Genomic DNA, 18,112 nt, shown 5'->3' on the forward strand with positions numbered 1-18,112 from the left:
CCTCCCTAAGGTTAACCAATGAGCTGATGAGTGCTGAGCCCTGTTATGGGTTGAAACGTGTCCCTCAAAAGATATGTTGAAGCTAACCTGGTACCTGTACATGGGAGCTTATCTGGAAATAGAGTCTTTGCAGGTGACCAAGTTAAGATGAGGTCATTAGGATCCAACATGACAGGGGAGGCAATGGGACCCTCACAGAAAAGATGGGCACCTGAAGACAGAGGCAAAGACTGGGGTGATGCATCCACGAGCCAAAGAACGCCAAGGATTGCCAGCAACCAGCAGAGCCAGGAGAGAGGTACGGGACAGAGTCCCCCTGAGCATCTCCAGAAGGACCCACCCTGCCAACACCCTGCTGTGGACTTCTAGCCTCCAGCACTGCGACAGAATAAATTCCTGCTCTGATGAGCCACTCAATTTGCAGCACTTTGCTAGGACAGCACAAGCCGACTAAGACAAATCCTCTTCTATGTGTCAACTCGTGCCATTAATTGCTTGTTTGATGTCTGTCTTCACCATAGACAGTGGGTCCAAAGATCTGATGTTCCCTCAGCAAATGCTGAGCACCTGCTGGGTGCCAGGCACCCACGGGGCGGGGACACGTGTTGCACGTCTGTCACCCATGCCCCGCCCCCTCGTTTATGTTTACAGATGACCAGGTGAGACGACCTGGAGACCACCCTTGAGGATGTCTTTTCTAGCCTATAAGGCTCAGTCTGTGTCCAGCTTCTTAAAGCCCAGGGGGCAATGTCTGTCCCAAGGAGGAAGGTCAGTGCCCAGCACAGTACCAGGCACCCTGAAGGTGCTAATGAATGTCCTAGTGGGGAGCCTGGTGAGCCCCACTCCCAAAGTGTGCACACACCCTCACCCTGGACCCACAGAGCACTCTGTGACCCTGCTCCCTGGAGGGTCTAGTGCTTCCTGCCCCACCTCCATCCCCCTCCAGGGCCAGGATCCGGCCTGGGCAGCACACGCGAGCACTTAGTTATTTCAATTTTAAGAACACGATGGAGCCAGCGATGCTTAAAATGCTTGTGTTAATGGCAGCGGTCTGCAGTTTCATTTCACTTTAATAAGAACCATCTGCTGTGAGCAGGCGGCAGGCACAGCCAGCTCCCCATCCCAGGGGCTGTCCCCCTCCCCCAGATTCCACGCCCAGAGTTGGGTGAAGGAGGTAGGGGCTCAGACCTGTGAGGAAGGCTGTGCTGGGGCCCCAGGGCCTCAGGAGAGGAGGAGCCCCTTGAGGCTGGGGCCGGGGGTAGGACATGCAGAACCCCAGGCTGGTCCCTCTGTACTTCCTGGCCAGGACCAAGAAGCCTGAGGAGGACCCCAGGACCACCCAGCACAGCCGCTGTAAAGCTCATGGGGGTGGGAGGGGGCGGAGGTGTGAGGCCTGGTCCTCGAACCCACTGTGCTCTTCCTGCAAAGTCCCCGAGGGAGGCAGCTCTGACTGTGCCACTGACACAGCTACACATCAGTCACTTTGCCTCTTGCTGCCTCAGTTTTCACATCTTTAGAATGGGGGCCCCGTAACACCCACATCAGAGAGTTGCTGTGAGCACTGAGGCAGCTTGAGGAGGGGGAACCCCTGCAAAAATCACCTGACGAGGCACAGGAGGAAGGCTGGTCTCTTTCACTGCCAGGGAGAGCCCAGGGCGGCTGCCAGCAGCCTGGCAGGGTTGGGTGAATCACACAGCTGGGAACATAACTGGTTGTAGCTGAGTTGGGAACAAAGTGCCTCTGGGACCAGAGAATGAACATCTTGTCCCCCACCCGCTGGACCAAAGGTGTGCCAGTCCGGACATAGTGCCAGGGCTATAGGGAGGTCCCACTGGGAAGGGGGATCTTATAGCCGCTCCGGAGAAGCAGGAGGCAGGCACCCAGCCCCAGGACCCCTGCCAGGAGCACGGCACCCAGGGCTTTGAGGAAGGAAGTCCTGGTCCGGGTGAAGGAGCCGGGTGCCATGATGCCCAGCAGCGCCGTGCTGACCGTGAGCGTGTAGAGGATGGAGACGCCCGTGTTGAGTGCAACGATCTTGCCGAACTTGGCAAACGGGGCGATGATGCAGAAGAAGAGGGGCACCGTGGCGATGACCGTGGTGAGGGCACTGGAGACGATGGCCACACCCACATGCCGCACGGCCTCCAGCGTCCGCCACTGGCGCTGCGAGTGGGCATCCTGGGTGTGGGTGAGACAGAGCTGCGGCCCCAAACACCAGAGGGGATCCCACCCTGCCTGGGACTTGGGATGAGGGCGTGGACCTGGGTAAACACACACGCTGTGCAAGGCCAGCCTTGCCCCCGCAGGCCCGATTCCACCTCCGTGGGTGAGGGTGACCGCACCTGCTCCATGAGGCTGGAGTGAAGACGAGACGGCCCCCCTGCAGCAGCACCCAGCGCACAGCACGCAGTGGGCGAGCGTTCAGTGTTGCTATGACCAGAACACTGATGATCTGCATAGCAGGTCCTCAAAAATGGGGGCCCTGATTGGAGCTGACTTCCTTCTTTTGACCAAAAGCAGCTAAATGTACAATCAACTGCATTTACATATTTATGAATACTTCACGCCAATTCCAAACCAGGAAAAGAACGACTCTATGAGACCCAGAGCTGGGTTTGGCCCTGAGTACACAGGTAAGTCCTCACTAAGCCATGAGGGCCAGTGATGGGGCTGGTGACCTCACAGTCACAACCAGAAGGGCTCAGATCTGTCCCCCCGGCTAGAGAACAAGACGGACTCAGGGAACCTAGAAGCAGGCAGGGCCCTTGGACGTCGCCTGGTCCGACCCCTCGTGCAGGCTTAGGGAGACAGGCTGGGGGGAGTGGACCCGCCCAGGGCCCACAGCGATGCTGGTGGAGCTGCCTCCGAACTTGAGCTTGAGTCCCCTAGGCGTGGAGAGGCCCTGGAAACAGGCTCCTAGAACACAGCCTGGTTGGGCATTGGGCTTGGGGGTGTGCGGCTACCCTTGAGGGTCCTCAGCAGCGCTGGCGGGTGGGAGAAGGTTCGTTGGGGAGGGGAGGGGCAGGCAGGCTGCTCACCTCGGCCTGGTGTGGGGGCAGGTTCTCTCCAGCCAACAGATAGCCCTCGACCAGATGGACGCAGTAATCCACAGAGGAGCCGACGAGGATTGACAGGGAGATGGCTTCCACGGCGCCCATCTCCCAGCCGCTCCAGTACATGATGGTCACCACCAGGCAGACGATGCCTGCAGAGGGCAGTGAACGGCGGGGGGCAGCTTGGACCAGCCCCACCCATCCAGTCCTGGAGGGCTGGTGGGCGAGTTCAGAGGGCCCTTGGAGAACGCGCTGAAGTCTACAGCGGAGCACCCCGAGCTCTGGTGACCAGTGGGAAGAGGAGGCACAGGGCCAGAGAGAGCTGGGGGGGGGCCTGAAAGAGGGGTCAGATGCTGCAACACATCGCTGGGCCAAGAGCTACCACCTGGCGACATCTGGCTCCCCTTGGGGAGCACACAGTCCTATGAATGACTGTCACAGAGGCTCTTTTTGCCTGGGTTGGGAGTGGGGTGGGAGTGGGGTGTTCGGGAAGACTGAAGGGATGGGACACTTAAGTGTGGAGAGAAAGCGGCTGACCTGAGGCCACCAGGCAGACCCTGCCCACCCCTGGGCCCCGGCCCACATACCCAGGATGCTCAGGAGCACGGGCAGCAGGAGCAGCACGTGGGTGGTGAACACGGCCACCGCAGCCACACAGATGAGCAAGGAGAGGGCCAGACCATGCAGGGCGCTCTGCACCCCTGGAAGGTGACCGGAGAGGGCCCTCAGCTGGGCTGCACCACGGGGCACCCCTCACCCCCTCCTCCCCATGGCTCACAGGTACTGGGGCTACACAGATGGGCGCTGTCACAGCTAGCTGTGTTACCCTGGGTAAGCCACTTGACCTCTCTGAGCCCCCATTTGTTCATCTGTATAATGGGGGTAATTGTAGCACTTACTCCATAGCCTTGTCTGGAGTTTAAAGAGAGAACACAGGTCAGGCCTCAGCAAGGGCCTGGCCTCCAGAAGGGCTCCCAAGGACAAAGAGATGTCATAATGGTCATTACCATGACTTTTTAGGTGGCGAAATTCAGGATCAGAGAAGGGGGCCTGATGACCCTGCGTAGGTGGGGCCCCCAACTCTGGCTTCTGATTGGTGCTCCTGGCCACTGTCATCCCGCTTTCTCCAGGGCCCTTGGCCAGACTTGAGAAGACAAGTATGGCTGAGACAGGCCAGGCCCTCGCTGCCCAGGTCACCTCCCCATGCCCTCTGCTGCCACCGTCCGCCCTGCCGAGACCCGGGGGTAGGGGCGCTGGGCTGCCGCTCGCCTATGATCTCCATGAAGATCTGCTTCCAATGCTCGCAGGTCTGGAAGCCGTGGCGCAGGGCCGAGCCCTCGGGAAACGTCTGCAGCTGCTGCGTCAGGAAGCTCTCCCAGCGCAGGTAGTCCGAGTAGGTCTGGAAGGAGGACTTGCCCTTGTACGTGGTCTGTGGGGACATGAGCCAGTGAGATGGGTGGACGGCTGGGGTGGGGGTGGGGCAAGGAGGGGCCTATCACCCTGCCCTGGTGACGGCTAGTCTGCTCTGTGACAGCAGCAGCCGGCCCTCCACCACCTGCAAATGGAGTGTACTGTGTGGGTGGGGGTGGAGGGGGACCCCATCCAAGACCACCTCCACCAGCCTCTGGGTGCACGCGTGACTTTCACAGCGGCAGCAGATCCTGGTACAACCAAAGTCCCTGTCCCTTCCCAACTGAACCAGCTTCAGCTCCCAGAGCCCCCAGCTGCCCTCTGCCCATGCCGCTCCCTCTGCCTGCACTGCCGGTTCCCGCTCCTCCTTCACGGCTCATTAGGGTTCCGTCTCCTCCAAGAAGCCGTCCTGGATGCCCCAAGACAGGCATCCTCTGGGCTCTGCGAGCCCTTGGTGCTTCTGCATCAGAGTTCTCATTGCTGCCTGGCAAACTGCCCGTCTCCTGGGCTGGACTGCGAGTCCAGGAGGGAAGGTGGCCTGTCTGGTTCATGGAGCCCTGCTCTGAAACTGTCATAGATGTGACCTCATTGGTCCAATTCTGCTCTGCCTGAGCACAAGCTAGTTGAGGGTGAGTCTGCGCACGTGTGGGTCTGCGTGTTGGTGGGGTCAGCTGGGAGGTGATGTTCTGTTGTGCGGAGGAGCCTGAGTGTGGGTTCTCTCCTCTCTCAGACTGCCTGTGGCTTCGGCCTTAAAAAGGAAGGAAATTTGGACATGGGCACCAACATAGATGAACCTGAAGGCCCTTATGCTAAGTGAAATGAACCAGTCACAAAAAGACCCATGCTGTGTGTGAGGGACCGAGAACAGTCAAATCCATGGGGACAGAAAGGAGCGTGGTGGCCGGAGGAGATGAATGGGGAGTCAGTGTTGAATGGGGACAGTGTCAGTTCTGCAAGATGAAAAGCTTTTGAGATGGGCGTTGGTGACAGTTGCACAGCAGTGTCAAGATGCTTAATGTTACTGAACTATGCGCTTAAAATGGTTAAGATTGTCAGTTTTTAAATGTATATTTTAACACAATTTTTTTAAACTGCCTGGGCTTTGAACTGGTGTCTGCATTAGCCTGGGGCTCACTGTGGGCTTCAGGGGGGTCTGGGTCCTCCCCGTCGTGGCTGGCGGTTTGGTTGCTCGGGCCTTGAGTGGCACAGGTGGCGGGAAGAAAAGCAGGGCCAGGACCAGAGAACAAGAATTGCCCACTTGTCACTTTGTCACCTTGTTCTCATCCCCGAAGGCCTTCATGGGAGCGATCTCACCACAGCTTCTTGATGACTGCCAGAGGGCACACAGGGATCCGTAACCCTATTCTTTAGAGGCGGAACTAGCGGCTGGAGGGGACGAGTGGCTTGCTCGAGGACACAGAGCACAGGGAGATCAGAGCACGGACTGGAGCCCGGGGCTCAGCGCAGAGGCAGCAGGGGCAGACTCAGCAAGCCTCAGCGTGAAGCGCCAGGGCCGCGAGGCCCAGGTTGGGGATGCGGGTGTGCGCACACGTGTGTGTGCACGGATGCCTCCTTGGGCAGAGCCCAGGGAGTGTCAGGGGTAAGAGAGGAGGCAGTGAGGTGTGGGATGGCCCGTCCCCTGGCTTCTAATCTCTCCTGGGGAGGCCCAGCACAGCGGGTTCTGTGGCCCAGAACCTGGCCCCTCACAGGGACAGAGGGGAGCATCCTGGACTGTCACCTGCCCCTGCAAAACCATGTGGACCCTGGGCTGTTAGGGAGGGAGGGTGCTGGCAGCTGGCGGGCATCTTACGTGACAGAAAGGACGAGCTCAGTGGTCAGCACTTGAAGCTGACGCTCACTAACCCTGTGACCTTGGGCAAACAACCTCACCCCTGTCGGCCTCAGTATCCCCTCAGAAGAGCAACCCTGCTGATCTGCTCTGGGTTGAGGGGGCCGGTGGTGACAGCGCACTCTGTGAGGTCAGCACGCTGCCCTGCGCCTGGTGGCCCACCCGGGGCTCACCGACTCGAAGGCCATGGAGATCCACTGCACGCGGCCGTCCTTGACACCCACGGCCCCGTGCGACAGCTGCCCTGGGAGCAGGTGGGGCTCGGGCAGCTCCTTGCACTCAGGGTGCAACATCTGCAGGAAGGAGGAGATGCTGTAGCCTGTGGGAGAAGGGCAAGAGGTGGTCGGGGTGGGGACCTGGGAAGGGAGCACCCCTTCCCCTCGATCCCGCCTGCACACGTGCACTCACCCGTCTGGGTGTGAGTGTGCAAGGGGTACACGCTCCTCCCCCAACCTCCTAGTTTTAAAAGTGCCTAGAACCACTGGCAACGTCATCGAGAAACCTACACCACCATCTGCCATTGGGGTGGAAAATGACACCTTGCGCCCTCTCAGGAAGGGCCTGGAGTGACCCAGGTTATTGCTGGAAGGCCAGCCCCTCCTCACGCCCGGTTTTGGGAAAGCTCCTCCTGCGGGTGCTCCCCTGAACAACGCACACCTCCCCATGCATGGGCGGCTCTGCGCCAGTTCACCTTCCGGCCCGAGTCTGCTCTCATCTGGAAGATTTGCACACCCCTCACCCCAGTGTGGACACGTTCAAGCAAAGACATGTGTCTGCAGACACCCCGACGCCTGGCACGTGTATCCTCAGGGCTGTCCAGCCTTGACCCGCCACTCACCTGAGGGCAGGCACTGCGCCCCGCCCGGCTTCACCAGCTCCGAGTTCCCTGCGATGGCTTTGCAGAGGCGACATAGATGCCCGATTTCTTTGAAGAGGTCAAAGCTGCTGTCATAGATGACGCTGCCCTTTCCCAAGGAGACACATGCCAGTGCAGCTGCTCAGTGAGTCAGGAACTCAGCCCCGGGTCCCACCTCTGGGGAGGAGCCTCCCGCAGCTCCCACTGCCAGCCCTCGGAACCCTCTGCCTGGTCGCCCAGGGTCCTGCCCCCAGCAGTACCTCTGCTCTCTCACTGCCCCCTCTGCGTGGGCCCCTCAGTCTCCCCTCCACCCCCCCTCCTTGCTTTTACTCACAAAGTGCTCACCTGGGCTGCCTGCTTTCCCCTCTCCTTCTGCACAGTCAAATCCTACCTGTCCTTGAGCATCTGTCTTCTCTTCCCGCCACCTCCCCAACCCTCCCCTGAACACCTGCAGACTCATGGTCAGGATTGAGTTGATCTCCTCTGACCCGACCTGGCTCCTGAATTACTTAGTCTCTGAAACCCTGTATGCTCAACCGGGCTGACTTCCCAAGGCAGGGGTTACAACCAACTGTACCTACAGCCGAGGTCTTTCCCCCACGCCTCAGTACCCATCATGTGCCAGGCAGAGACCCACTCACAGCTCCATCAGCTCCTCTCCCCTTCACTGCCCAAGGGCCCAGCACTGGACACAAACATGCACAAGGGGAGAGACCAAGCAGACGGCACCACGGCCGAGGCGTGCAGCAAGGGCCGTGGGCACAGGGAGGGCCTCCTGCAGGAGGAGGAGGAGGGAGGGAAGGCTTTATGCACCTGCATTCTCACTTCCATTCCAGCCCTAATGATGCGGGGCTGATGGTCAGGCCCCACTGCCCCCAGATTCCTGGGTGATTTTAAAAGCCCAATCAGGCTTAGCCTTCAAGAGAAATGGTACCCCAGGGGCCCACGGGGGACCTGAATGGGCCAGGTGAGCAGTCAAGGAGCCAAGAGGGAGTGTGGGGAGCTGGGGTGGTGGCCTCTGGGCTAGTACTTGTTTGCAAGCCTGGTGTGGTTGGGCCCTGTGGCACTTGCCCAATGTGGGCCCACGTACCGGGTCTCCGATGACATGGTTGTCCACCTGCCGCGTGCGGTTGATACCAAGAATGCCAAAGACCACGAAGACCATGGCCCCTGTATCCACCAGCGGCCGCACCGCCGGCTTCCCGCAGCCCGTGTTCACGCAGGGGTTGAAGCCGAAGGTGGCGGAGAGGCGGGCCTTGGGCACTGCAGAGGGAGTCACAGCTGTATGGGCAGGTGGGACCCAGCCTCCCAAGGCCCCACTGCAGCCTCCCCACGGGTACCTTTGTCACTGGGCACGTAGAAGAAGCCTTTGGTCGGCCCATCGGGGCTGGAGCTGAGCAGGCAGCCGGGAGGTGCTGAGCACACGCGCCCGTGGAAAGGGGGCTTGTGGGACTGGGCAAAGTACAGTTTCCTGTGGAGGCAAAGGAGGCCGGGACTGAGGCCGAGAAGGCTGGGAGGCGTTGGGGAGGTCGGGCAAACGTGGCCGTGTGCAGGGGCCGGAAGAGCGCGGAGGGTGGACTTGGGCTCCCCCAGTGCGGGGATTTGGTTGTGGGTTCAGGGCTGGGGTTTGGACACCTGTTCTAATCTAGTCCCACCACATGGCTCTGCTTAACGCCCTCCCCTTTTCCCTCTCTGTTTGTCTCCTTGCCTGTGGCATGAAGGGTGGAGGAGACCAGCAGTTTCCAAACTGTCCTCCAGGGGGTGCAAGAGTTCAGAGGGGCCCCAGGGCCATCCTGGGTGAGGGGTGGGTCACTGCTCAGAAGCCCCCTGCCCTGCTGTAACCTGAACAGTTACAGAGCCTCAAGATTCTGTTTAAGGAAAGGATTTCACAGTCAGCTTATTCACCATGGGACTTGACGTATCTCAAGGTTCTTTCTAGAATGTTCTAAATTCACCCAGGCAGCCAGACCCCAGTGGCTATTGTGTATGTGCAGAGGGAGCCCAGCCCTGGAGGGCAGGCAAAGGGACCCTCACTGCCGTGCCAAGGTGTGCCAGGCTGGAAGGGCCCAAGGAGCCCGTCTTGGTCATCCCTGGGCCTCCATACCACACCCCCGCCCCAAGCGGAGTTCAGCCTGGTGTGAGTGCTCAATGCTCCGAGGCCAGGCCCTGTCAGAGACCACGTCCCTGTCCCCATTGCCGGCCCCGCACTGCCATTCTCTGGACTACGACAGTGAGCTCTTTCTTTCAGAGCTCGTATTGTAGTTTGTAATGACATTGTGCTTGACTTGTTAGCTGCTGTCTCCCACTGGTCAGCCCGAGGGCAGCAGCCACATCTGTCTTGTTTACTGTCCCCAGCGCTAGCCCTGGGCCGGCTCGCAGTCAGTGCTGAAGGTTTGTTAAATGAATGAATGGATGAAAGAGCAGATCTTCCGCTAACACAGCCTCAGCTGTCAGAACGTGGGGGAAGAAACCTGGGGAAGGATGCCCCCAGCTGGCTCGGAGACCCCTGAGGCGCAGAATGCAGTCACTCGCGTTTTGGGGCTCTGACTTCATGCCCGGCACTAGGCACGGCGTGCGTATGCAGTAGGTAAATAGAACAGAGATGGTCTCTCTCCTGCCACCCCACAATCGGAGGGCGGGGGAACATTAAATACATATCTTCCGAATTAATCGTATAGATTGAGTGTGTGGCGAGCGCCTTGGAGAGGAATGCAGAGTGTACTCAATCATTCATTCATTGATTCACTCATTCAGCAAGTGTTTACAGAGCACCTGCTCTGTGCCAGGCACTGGGCCGGGGGCTGGGGATACAGTAGGGGCCACAGTCGAGGTGACCACTAACAGGATGCCTACGTGCTCCTGAGGACCAGTAGGTCAGTACGACTCCAGGTGGTGATGGGAGCTGGAAGGACAGCAGAGGGGTGACACCCAGGGAGAGACCAGGCGTGGCTATTTCAGACAGGGCGGGTGTTCTGGTCAGGGGCAGCCTCTCCCAGCAGGGTACCTCTGGGCAAGGACCTGAATCTTGAGAAGAAGTCAATCACATGAGGAGCTGGGGAAGAGCATTTTAGGCCGAGGGAACAGTAAATGCAGAAGTTCTGTGATGGGAACTGCTGGGTGTGCTGAAGGGCAGCCAGATGGCCGCCATGCATCCTGCAGGGCCACCCAGAGGGACAGTGGCAGATGGCGGAGCAGATCGTGGCCCTGTCATCTCAGTGTTCCCCACTCCCCAGTCCCAGGCAGGGAACTGTCTGAACAAATGCATGGAAATGGACATGGGTTTCTTAAAGGTTCCTGCTGACATCTCTTGCTGGGGGTGAGGTGGTGGGGCGGGCTGGTAGAAACTGCCTTATCTGCAAGGTTACCGGGTGTGCTGCTGCTCCTTGGTGGCCACGTAGAAGCTGAAGTCAAACTTCCAGCCCCGCTTGGCGTCACAGGCCAAGGTCGTCACCATCCACTTGCGGGAGGGGCTCGCCGCCTGGAGCAGCCCTACTGTAGACATACAAGCGGTCAGCTTCTTGGTGAAGTTACCAAAAGGCGCTCTATACACCTAAGCAGTGGATTGACAGAGACAAGACAGGTGACTCCGGGAGGCTGCCTCAGCCTGGGCCCGGCCTCAGGCTCTGTCCCCTCCCTCCTCGGAGTGTTCCCCGCGCCCTGCCCCCAATTCAGCCCCCAAAGTGGGGGACAGAGCACTGAGCAGAGACTCAGGAGGCCTGGGTTCGAGTTTAAAGATGGGGAAAATCCTTCTCTCTCTCTCTGAGCCTCAGTCCTTCCTTCACCTGAGGATCTACTTACTCCGGGCCAGGCCTGAGCTGTGCTCTGAGGATACAGCAGTGAGCAAGATGGGTTTGGTCCCTGCCCACTGTGAGCTGCCAACTATGATGGCTTCAGATTCTTTTAAGGGCTTTGAATTAAATATCAGGATAAGACACAGGATGAACGGGCAGCAGAAGAGGAGGGCAAACTGAGAGGGATGGCCAGGACAGGGTTCTGGGAGGAGGTGACACTCATGCTGAGACCTGGCTGGGGCATCAGCCGTGCATTAAGTGGGAAGGAAAGCTTTCCGGGCAGTAGGACAGCAGTGCAAAGGTCAGGGTCAGGAAATGCCTCACACACCCCATCTCTGAGATGGAAATATAAACCCTGAACAAATAAGGGGACAGGCGCAATGGTCACCCGGGGGTGTAACGTGTTAAAGAAACACAAATGGTTCCTCAGGGGGAAAAGCCAGAGGCCTGGGCTGGCCCTCGGAGGCCCTTCTCTGAGGTGCGGGGACAGTTGTCAAGAGCAACAGCCTAACTGTGGCTCCCATTTATTGAGCATTTACTACACCCCAGATGTTACATAACACACAGACCTTGCCTTGTGTATCTCCAACAACCCTGGCTGGTACTTTTCATATCCCCGTTTCACAGATGAGGAAACTGAGGCTCAGGGAGGTTAAGTCATCTTCCCAAAGACACACAGGTAATAAATGGCAGTGCCAGGACTTGAACCCAGGTCTGGTTGCCTCAGAAGCCTGTGCGCTCCCCACTCTGCGGGTCCCTGTCACTGACCTGGCTGACAGCGGGAGAGGGTCCTCATCTGCCTGTAGCAGCTTCGTCCTCACAGACCCTGTCTCCGCCCCTGACATGGTCAGTGCCCACCAGTGCAGCATTGAGGGGCCCCTCCCTAGTAGCGGTGACTAACTTCCCGACAGCCCCGCTCACCTGGAAGGAGGGTACCTCCCCGTCCCCAGGAGACACGATCTGCCAAGGGGCAGGTAGGCTGGCATTGAGGGAGAACCTGTAGACAGCCGGGTGGCCTTTGCTCTTCATCTTGGAGACATACACCGTGCCTGGGGCGTCTAGGCACAAACGAGAGGTGGAGGAGGGATGACAATCACCTCGACTGGCTTCCCCTGATTCTGCAGCAGCCCACCCTCTGCTCTGCTGACCGAGGAGCTGAGCCCCGACCTTGGGCTCATCTCCGAATGCTGGCTCTGCCCCTCTCCTGGATCAAGCCCAGGGCAATGATGGGAGAAAGGTCGTTGGCAGTGGACATTGGGGTAGTGTGGTGGCATAGATGGAGGTGGAGGTGGCGGTGGTCCCTGCGATGGGGTGGCAGCGCAGGTGGAGGGAGTGACGAAGATGGCGAAGTCATGGTGAAGCTGAGCCAGTGTGGGGCTGTGGTAGTGGCAGTGGTGTTAATGATGGGGAGCCCCATGTGACTGGTGGGGCTGTGCTGGTGATGACAATGGTGGGCACAGAAGGGGTGACAATGACCATGGGGTGACAAGGGTTAATTCCCACATATACCCCAGCGTCCCACCTCCGATGGTGAACTCAGAAGGGATAAGCGTTCAGGACGCCCAGCCCTCCCCCCGATACTCAGGACGGATTTGGCACACAAGGCAGGTTTATGGGGCACCACAGTCCAGACTGGGGTAGTGGCAGGAGGGGTTCCCATTGTTCTGGCCAAGAGCTGGTGGGACGACAGGCAAGGGCCTCCAGTTCAACTCCCCCACCCAACCCTTCCATAGTGACCCAAGAACACAGGATTTTGTTCTCTAATAAGAATCAAAGATTGGATTTAATCCTCTCTCCCTACAAGGTCCCTGCACCCTTGCACCAGGCAGGACCTCCCAGCACCCCCACCCAATCAGCCCACGCTCCCTACTGACCCTGCATGGTGGCCTCAGGCCGGCTGGCCCAGGACACCCCTGAGCCCCGCTTCTTCTTCTCCAGGGATGTCCGGATGTTGTTCTGCAGGCTGTGGGGCTTCTCCTGGAACAGACCTACCCCCACGCCATGTCAGGGACAGAAGGGCCTCCCTGGCAGGGCCCTGCAGAGGCTAGGACAGTGACGACCCCAGGGACACAGGACCCAGGGCCCTCAGCTTGAGAAAGGGGTGGTGTCAGGGGTCTGCATGAAACTAGATGGAACTGAAAAAACACCAAATGTTGAATTTACAAGACTCTTAAGGCAAAAGAAAGACACCTGCCAGCCCCACCCAGAGAAGGACCCCCTGAAGCTTTCCCTGCGCAACCTCATCACGTCCCATCTCCCTCTTCTGTCAAAGGGGCGCCTCCAGAGGCGGGCTGAGGGCCCAAATGGGATGCCGCATCTCATGTGCTTAGCAACGTGTCTGGCTCGCGAAAAATGTTCAATAAACAGGAAAAATTAGAAACGGCATGTTATCAACAAGCAGAGATGAGGGAAGACCTCCCGTTTTGCACCAAACATGGTGGTGATTTTCTAGTTTGTTTTTGTTTTTTAACGAGAGGAATTGAACATCTTCAAAAATTTAATCCTCACAATAATCCTAAGAGGTCATTATTCTTAACCCCACTTGACAGAGAAGCAAGCAGACATTCAGGGAGGGAACAGGACCTGCAGGGGAAGTGAGAGGCAGAGCCCCATCAGGATGGGTCTTGTCCACACCTAAGGCTGAAGCTCTTTTGGCTACAAAATGAAGGGGTCCCTTTAAGAGGCAGTTCAGAGGCTGAGATGCAAGGGGCTGGGGGCTGGACTCTGGCTGAGGTCTTGGCCCTTCTCTAGATGTTTCCAGGAACTTCAGGATCATCTTGGGGTTTGTCTGTCTGTGCAGTGGGAGAAGACATGGCTTTTTCCTCCAGGTCCCGAGGGATGGCAGGAGGATTTGTAGCGGCAGCAAGAGTGGAGTGGGGTTTGATGCCCAGGCAGGCGGAAAGGAGCAGGGGACGTGGCCAGGGCTGCCTCCAAATTAGGAGGGGCTCTTCGGGCACCTCTCTGAGCTGCAGTTGATTATCATGCATTTGGCTAATGCCATTACCGGGGGAAGGCCAGGTTAATCTGAACACCACCCTAATTAAATGAAGGCAATTACAGCAGTCAGCAGGGCTTCCCCCAGGAGCTGGAAGCACTCGCCCAAGCGTCTTCTCATTTGGTTTCTAACCATCCGGCAAAGCCGCATGACCTTGGGTTCACTTCCCCCACCCCAGCCCTGACCACAGGCTCCCCTCTGTAAGATGACGGCCTGGATCAGACTAAGGCAAGGAGATGTCTTTATTTCACCTCCTTGTTCATCCCGCGCACGCACTCCGTCACTAAGTTCTATGGATTTTGTCTCCTAAAAACTTCCTGACTTCGCCGCCACCATCGGCCACGCTGGCCCCAGCCCCCACCATCTCTCATCTAGGTGATTGCACCAGCCTCCTACCTGGTCTCCCAGCCAGGTTTCACCCTGGATCTCTAACCACACAGCACCTGGGGGGCTCAAACATGGCCCCTGTCTGCTTAAAACCCTCCACTAGCTTCCAGTACAATTACAATAAAATCCAGAGTCCTCACTTTAGCCCACCAGGCCCTGGCCCAGCCCATCTGGCTTGTCTTAGCTCCTGCAAATACCTCTCTTGAAGCTGGTCCCGGTCTTTCCTACCTCCAGTGCTCCCCTCTGCCCAGACCTCTTTCCTCTTCTCCTCTCGCAGCTTGGAAAAATCCTTCCCTTTTTACCCCTTCCAGAGACTAAGTCCTTCCCATTTTTCAAGTTTTGGCTTAGACATTCCCTCCTCCAGGAAGCCTTCCATGATGCTGAGCTCCCCAGGCACCCTGCTTTCCATTCACCACAGCTCAGATCTACTATTATATGGCCTGTCCCAGCAGTGGAACAAACTCCCTGAGCTCAGGAAGCCTGTACTGCCCAGTGGGGTCTCCCCAGCACCAGCATAGCTGGCACCCACGAAGTGTTTGTTTAATGAAATGTGGGCACACTGAGGCTTAGAGGTGGAGTGATTTGCCTGAGGTTACGCAGTGATGGGGAGCCTAGATGTCCCATCTCTCGTCTTTGAGATCTGGATTACAAAGAGGGAAGGGTCCCGCAAGGGCCACCCTGGCTGGAAATCCTTACCTGAACAGGTGATGCAGGAGATGCCCTCGGCGCTCAGGTTGTACTTGAGGTCCAGCAGCACCTGGATGTTGGTGTCGGGCCGAAAGAGCAGTGGGGCCCGGCTGGCAGGGCGGAGCCGGCTGGCAAACACCAGGGACAGGATGAGGATGGAGACGAAGAGGCCTGCGAGGAAAGGATGCCACGCTAGGCAGAGCTGGGGCCCGGGAGGCACACTCACAGCTGGGGCCTCCAGAGCTCTGGGAAAGAGCTGCTTCTTTACGGGGGAGGGGAGGGGGAGGAGGAGAGGGTGTCCCAAGGGAGTGGGCAGAGGCCCAGCATGCCAGCCTCTGAGAGAGGCTGCTGGGGGTCAGTCCTCCGGAGGGGCTGGTTGTTATGTGCATCAGTCGGGGGGTTAGACTATAAGCTACAAGCGTCCTTCTAGACAAGAATCAGCCACCACTCAGAGCCCTTACCAGTTTATAAAGAGCCAGCACATCCACCTGATCTGATACAGCCCTAAATACAGTCAGTGATAAAAATAATAATAATAATAATAATTACAACACTTAACTTTTATTGAGCACTTACTGCATGCTACACACGGAGCTAAGTTCTTTACATGCCCTATAGCTTTCCTCACAGCTGCCTTATTCGACGGACACTATTCTTTTTTCTTTTTTAATTCTTTTTTCTACGGACACTATTCTTATCCTCAGTTATACTATAGGAAACTAAGGCTCAGACCCAATGGCACAGTCAAGGTGACACTGCCCGTACGTGGCAGAATCAGGATTCCGACCCAGCCAAGCCGGTCTAACTCCAGAGCCCAAGCACTGAGCTCTGCTGCCCAGCATGGGGCTGGCACTTAGCAGGAGCTCAGCAAGCAACAGCTATTGTGGGACCAGCTTTGTTCTATGCAGGAAGGCGGCGAGGCTCAGAGAGAGTGAGGGCCAGCAGCCCAGGTCTCTGACCTCTAGCTCCCTAGCAGGACAGGGGTGGATTCCCAATGCCTGCCTGTGCTTTGGAGAGGGGTCTGTCCCCATGCCTCAGGCACTGGGGAGAAGCTTCGAGAAGGGGGGAGGGAGAATGGAGAGCTCACTTACCCACAATCACCCACCGGCTCTTGACAGCCGACCACAGGACCCAGTGGTGCAGCAGCTCCTGCAGCTGGGCAATGAGCTGGCCGCTGCTGCCCGTGTCGGGGGCTGGCTGCAGGCCTTCGGGGGGCACAGACACCAGGGACACGTCTCCCAGCTCCAGCGACACTGCCAGGGCAGAGCAGGGGCCCATCAGAGGCCTGGCCCAGACATGGGTCAAAGCCCACCCTGGTCTCGGTCCTCTCCAGGGAAGCCCAAATTCTTGATGGGGAGCCCCACGGCCCTCTCATCCAGCCCCTGCCTCTAGCCCAGCCTGTCCTCAAACCATCCTGTCAAACCAGCCCCCCGGTGAGGCAGGCCCTGGTCTAGCCAGGCTCAGCGGGGCAGGCCGGCGCCAGCTCTCACCTGGCTCCTCCTCCACATTCAGCAAGGGGATGTCATCGTCCAGGTAGGGCATGGCGCCCTGCGCAGAGCCGCCCCCTGCCCGCTCAGGAGCCGCAAACATGTCCCCGGGGAAGCGCAGGGAGCTCTTGCGGCCGCACTTCCGGTGGCAGCTGTGGAGTGAGGAGGGGAGAGGCGAGAGTCCTGGGTATCCAGGGAGGGTGGGCAAGACCCCGGCTCCACGTGAGCCCAGGCACCCCGCCGCCGCTGACGTCTCACACAGGACACGCAGCGCAGACTTCCTGCGCCCGATTCCTTTCCAGTGCCATCGCTCCAGGGCCCTCAGGTGCAACTCTTCCTCCGGGGAGACAAATGGTGACAGCAGCCGTTACCCAGGAAGAGGGGTGACAACACACAGCTGTCCACACATTGAGACCAAAGCAGGGGAATCACACCTCCGCTGTCGTGTGGCCCTGGGGCCCTAACCCTGGGAGACGGGGAGCGGGGCTGGGCTGAGGACGCAGCTGAGGCCTCGGCTGGAGGGAATGTGGGGGAGACAGGGCTTGCCCTAGGGACTGGGAACAAGAATAACGCGCGAGCTTAAGGAGTGCTGTGTCAGGCAGTGAGCTGGAGCCCCATGCGGATGCTCTCGGTCCTTATAGGGACTATATGTACCCATTTTATAGAACAGGAAACTGAGATGCAGAGAGATTAAGTAATAGGCCCAAGGTTCCACAGCTGTCAGACAAAGAGGTTGAGGCCGGAGCCCAGAACTGGGACAACTGCTGTGTCTACTGCCCCAGACTTGAGGGCAGGGTGGGGTGGGCCTTGGTTGGTGTCTTCGTAGAGGTTAGGAAAAAAAGCCCTTCACCCAAGATACTTTGCTTCTATGTCACAAAACGGTCACAGAAATAGTCAAATCTGAATGTCCACAGTGCAGAGGGCTGTGCCTCAGCCACAGTGCCCTTGTGCAGTGCCCAACCCGGGCCACCGGCCATGATGCCCTGAAGGGGAGTGTGAGGAGGAGAGCTGAGGAGTCCATCCTAGGCCCAAGTCTGGGCTCCTTGCTGGGCTCTCATGTCCTTCCTGACCCTCCTTGGCTCAGGTGGACACTGTCATGGACCCCTGACATTTCTGCTTCTGTGTGCCCTGCCCCAAGCCCAGACCCTCCATCATTCCTCAGTGTTCCCAACCCAGGTTATTACCAGGGCCAGATTCCATCTGACCATCCCTCCCTCCCCAGACCACCTTGTCCATGGCCCATGAGTCCCCAACTCCTCCACCTTCAGCAGCAGCTCTGCACCGATCCATTCAACTCTGCATGGGGCCCGCTGTGTCTAAAAACTGTTCCTCCCCCAAAGGAGGGAACCCCGAGGGCATTTAACATGGCGGCTAAGAGCGTAGGATTATGAGTCAGATTATGGGGTTTAAATCTTAGCTCTGCTGCCTGTTAAATGGGTGACCTTGAAAAAGTTGCCCAACCTCTACAAGCCTTTGTTTCATTGTCTGTAAAATGGGTGAAATAAGAGGTCCCAGCTCCTTGGAGGGGAGGCAGTAAGATCTTGTACAAAAGTGATTTGCCCACTTCTCAGCACACAGTAGGTGATCACAGACAGAA

General features: G+C 58.1%; 1 protein-coding gene across 1 annotated transcript in view; it reads right to left on the reverse strand.

Annotated features, from left to right (window-relative positions):
- Nucleotides 1-1,020: 1,020 nt before the first annotated feature.
- The window catches only part of DISP3 (dispatched RND transporter family member 3), a 48,540-nt gene continuing 31,448 nt past the window's right edge, over nt 1,021-18,112 (reverse strand). The window contains exons 8-21 of the mRNA XM_072975400.1: nt 16,519-16,667; nt 16,120-16,281; nt 15,038-15,199; nt 12,834-12,947; nt 11,881-12,017; nt 10,534-10,718; nt 8,509-8,639; nt 8,259-8,431; nt 7,151-7,277; nt 6,486-6,631; nt 4,323-4,482; nt 3,641-3,754; nt 3,039-3,205; nt 1,021-2,178 (exon numbers count right to left, since the gene is read on the reverse strand). Of these exons, the coding sequence (XP_072831501.1) occupies nt 1,816-2,178; nt 3,039-3,205; nt 3,641-3,754; nt 4,323-4,482; nt 6,486-6,631; nt 7,151-7,277; nt 8,259-8,431; nt 8,509-8,639; nt 10,534-10,718; nt 11,881-12,017; nt 12,834-12,947; nt 15,038-15,199; nt 16,120-16,281; nt 16,519-16,667 (2,290 nt within the window). The 3' untranslated portion in view covers nt 1,021-1,815. The remainder of the gene's footprint in view (nt 2,179-3,038; nt 3,206-3,640; nt 3,755-4,322; nt 4,483-6,485; nt 6,632-7,150; nt 7,278-8,258; nt 8,432-8,508; nt 8,640-10,533; nt 10,719-11,880; nt 12,018-12,833; nt 12,948-15,037; nt 15,200-16,119; nt 16,282-16,518; nt 16,668-18,112) is intronic.

Source organism: Vicugna pacos, chromosome 13 (genome assembly GCF_048564905.1).
Source record: "Vicugna pacos chromosome 13, VicPac4, whole genome shotgun sequence".
NCBI classification, from domain to species: Eukaryota; Metazoa; Chordata; class Mammalia; order Artiodactyla; family Camelidae; genus Vicugna; species Vicugna pacos.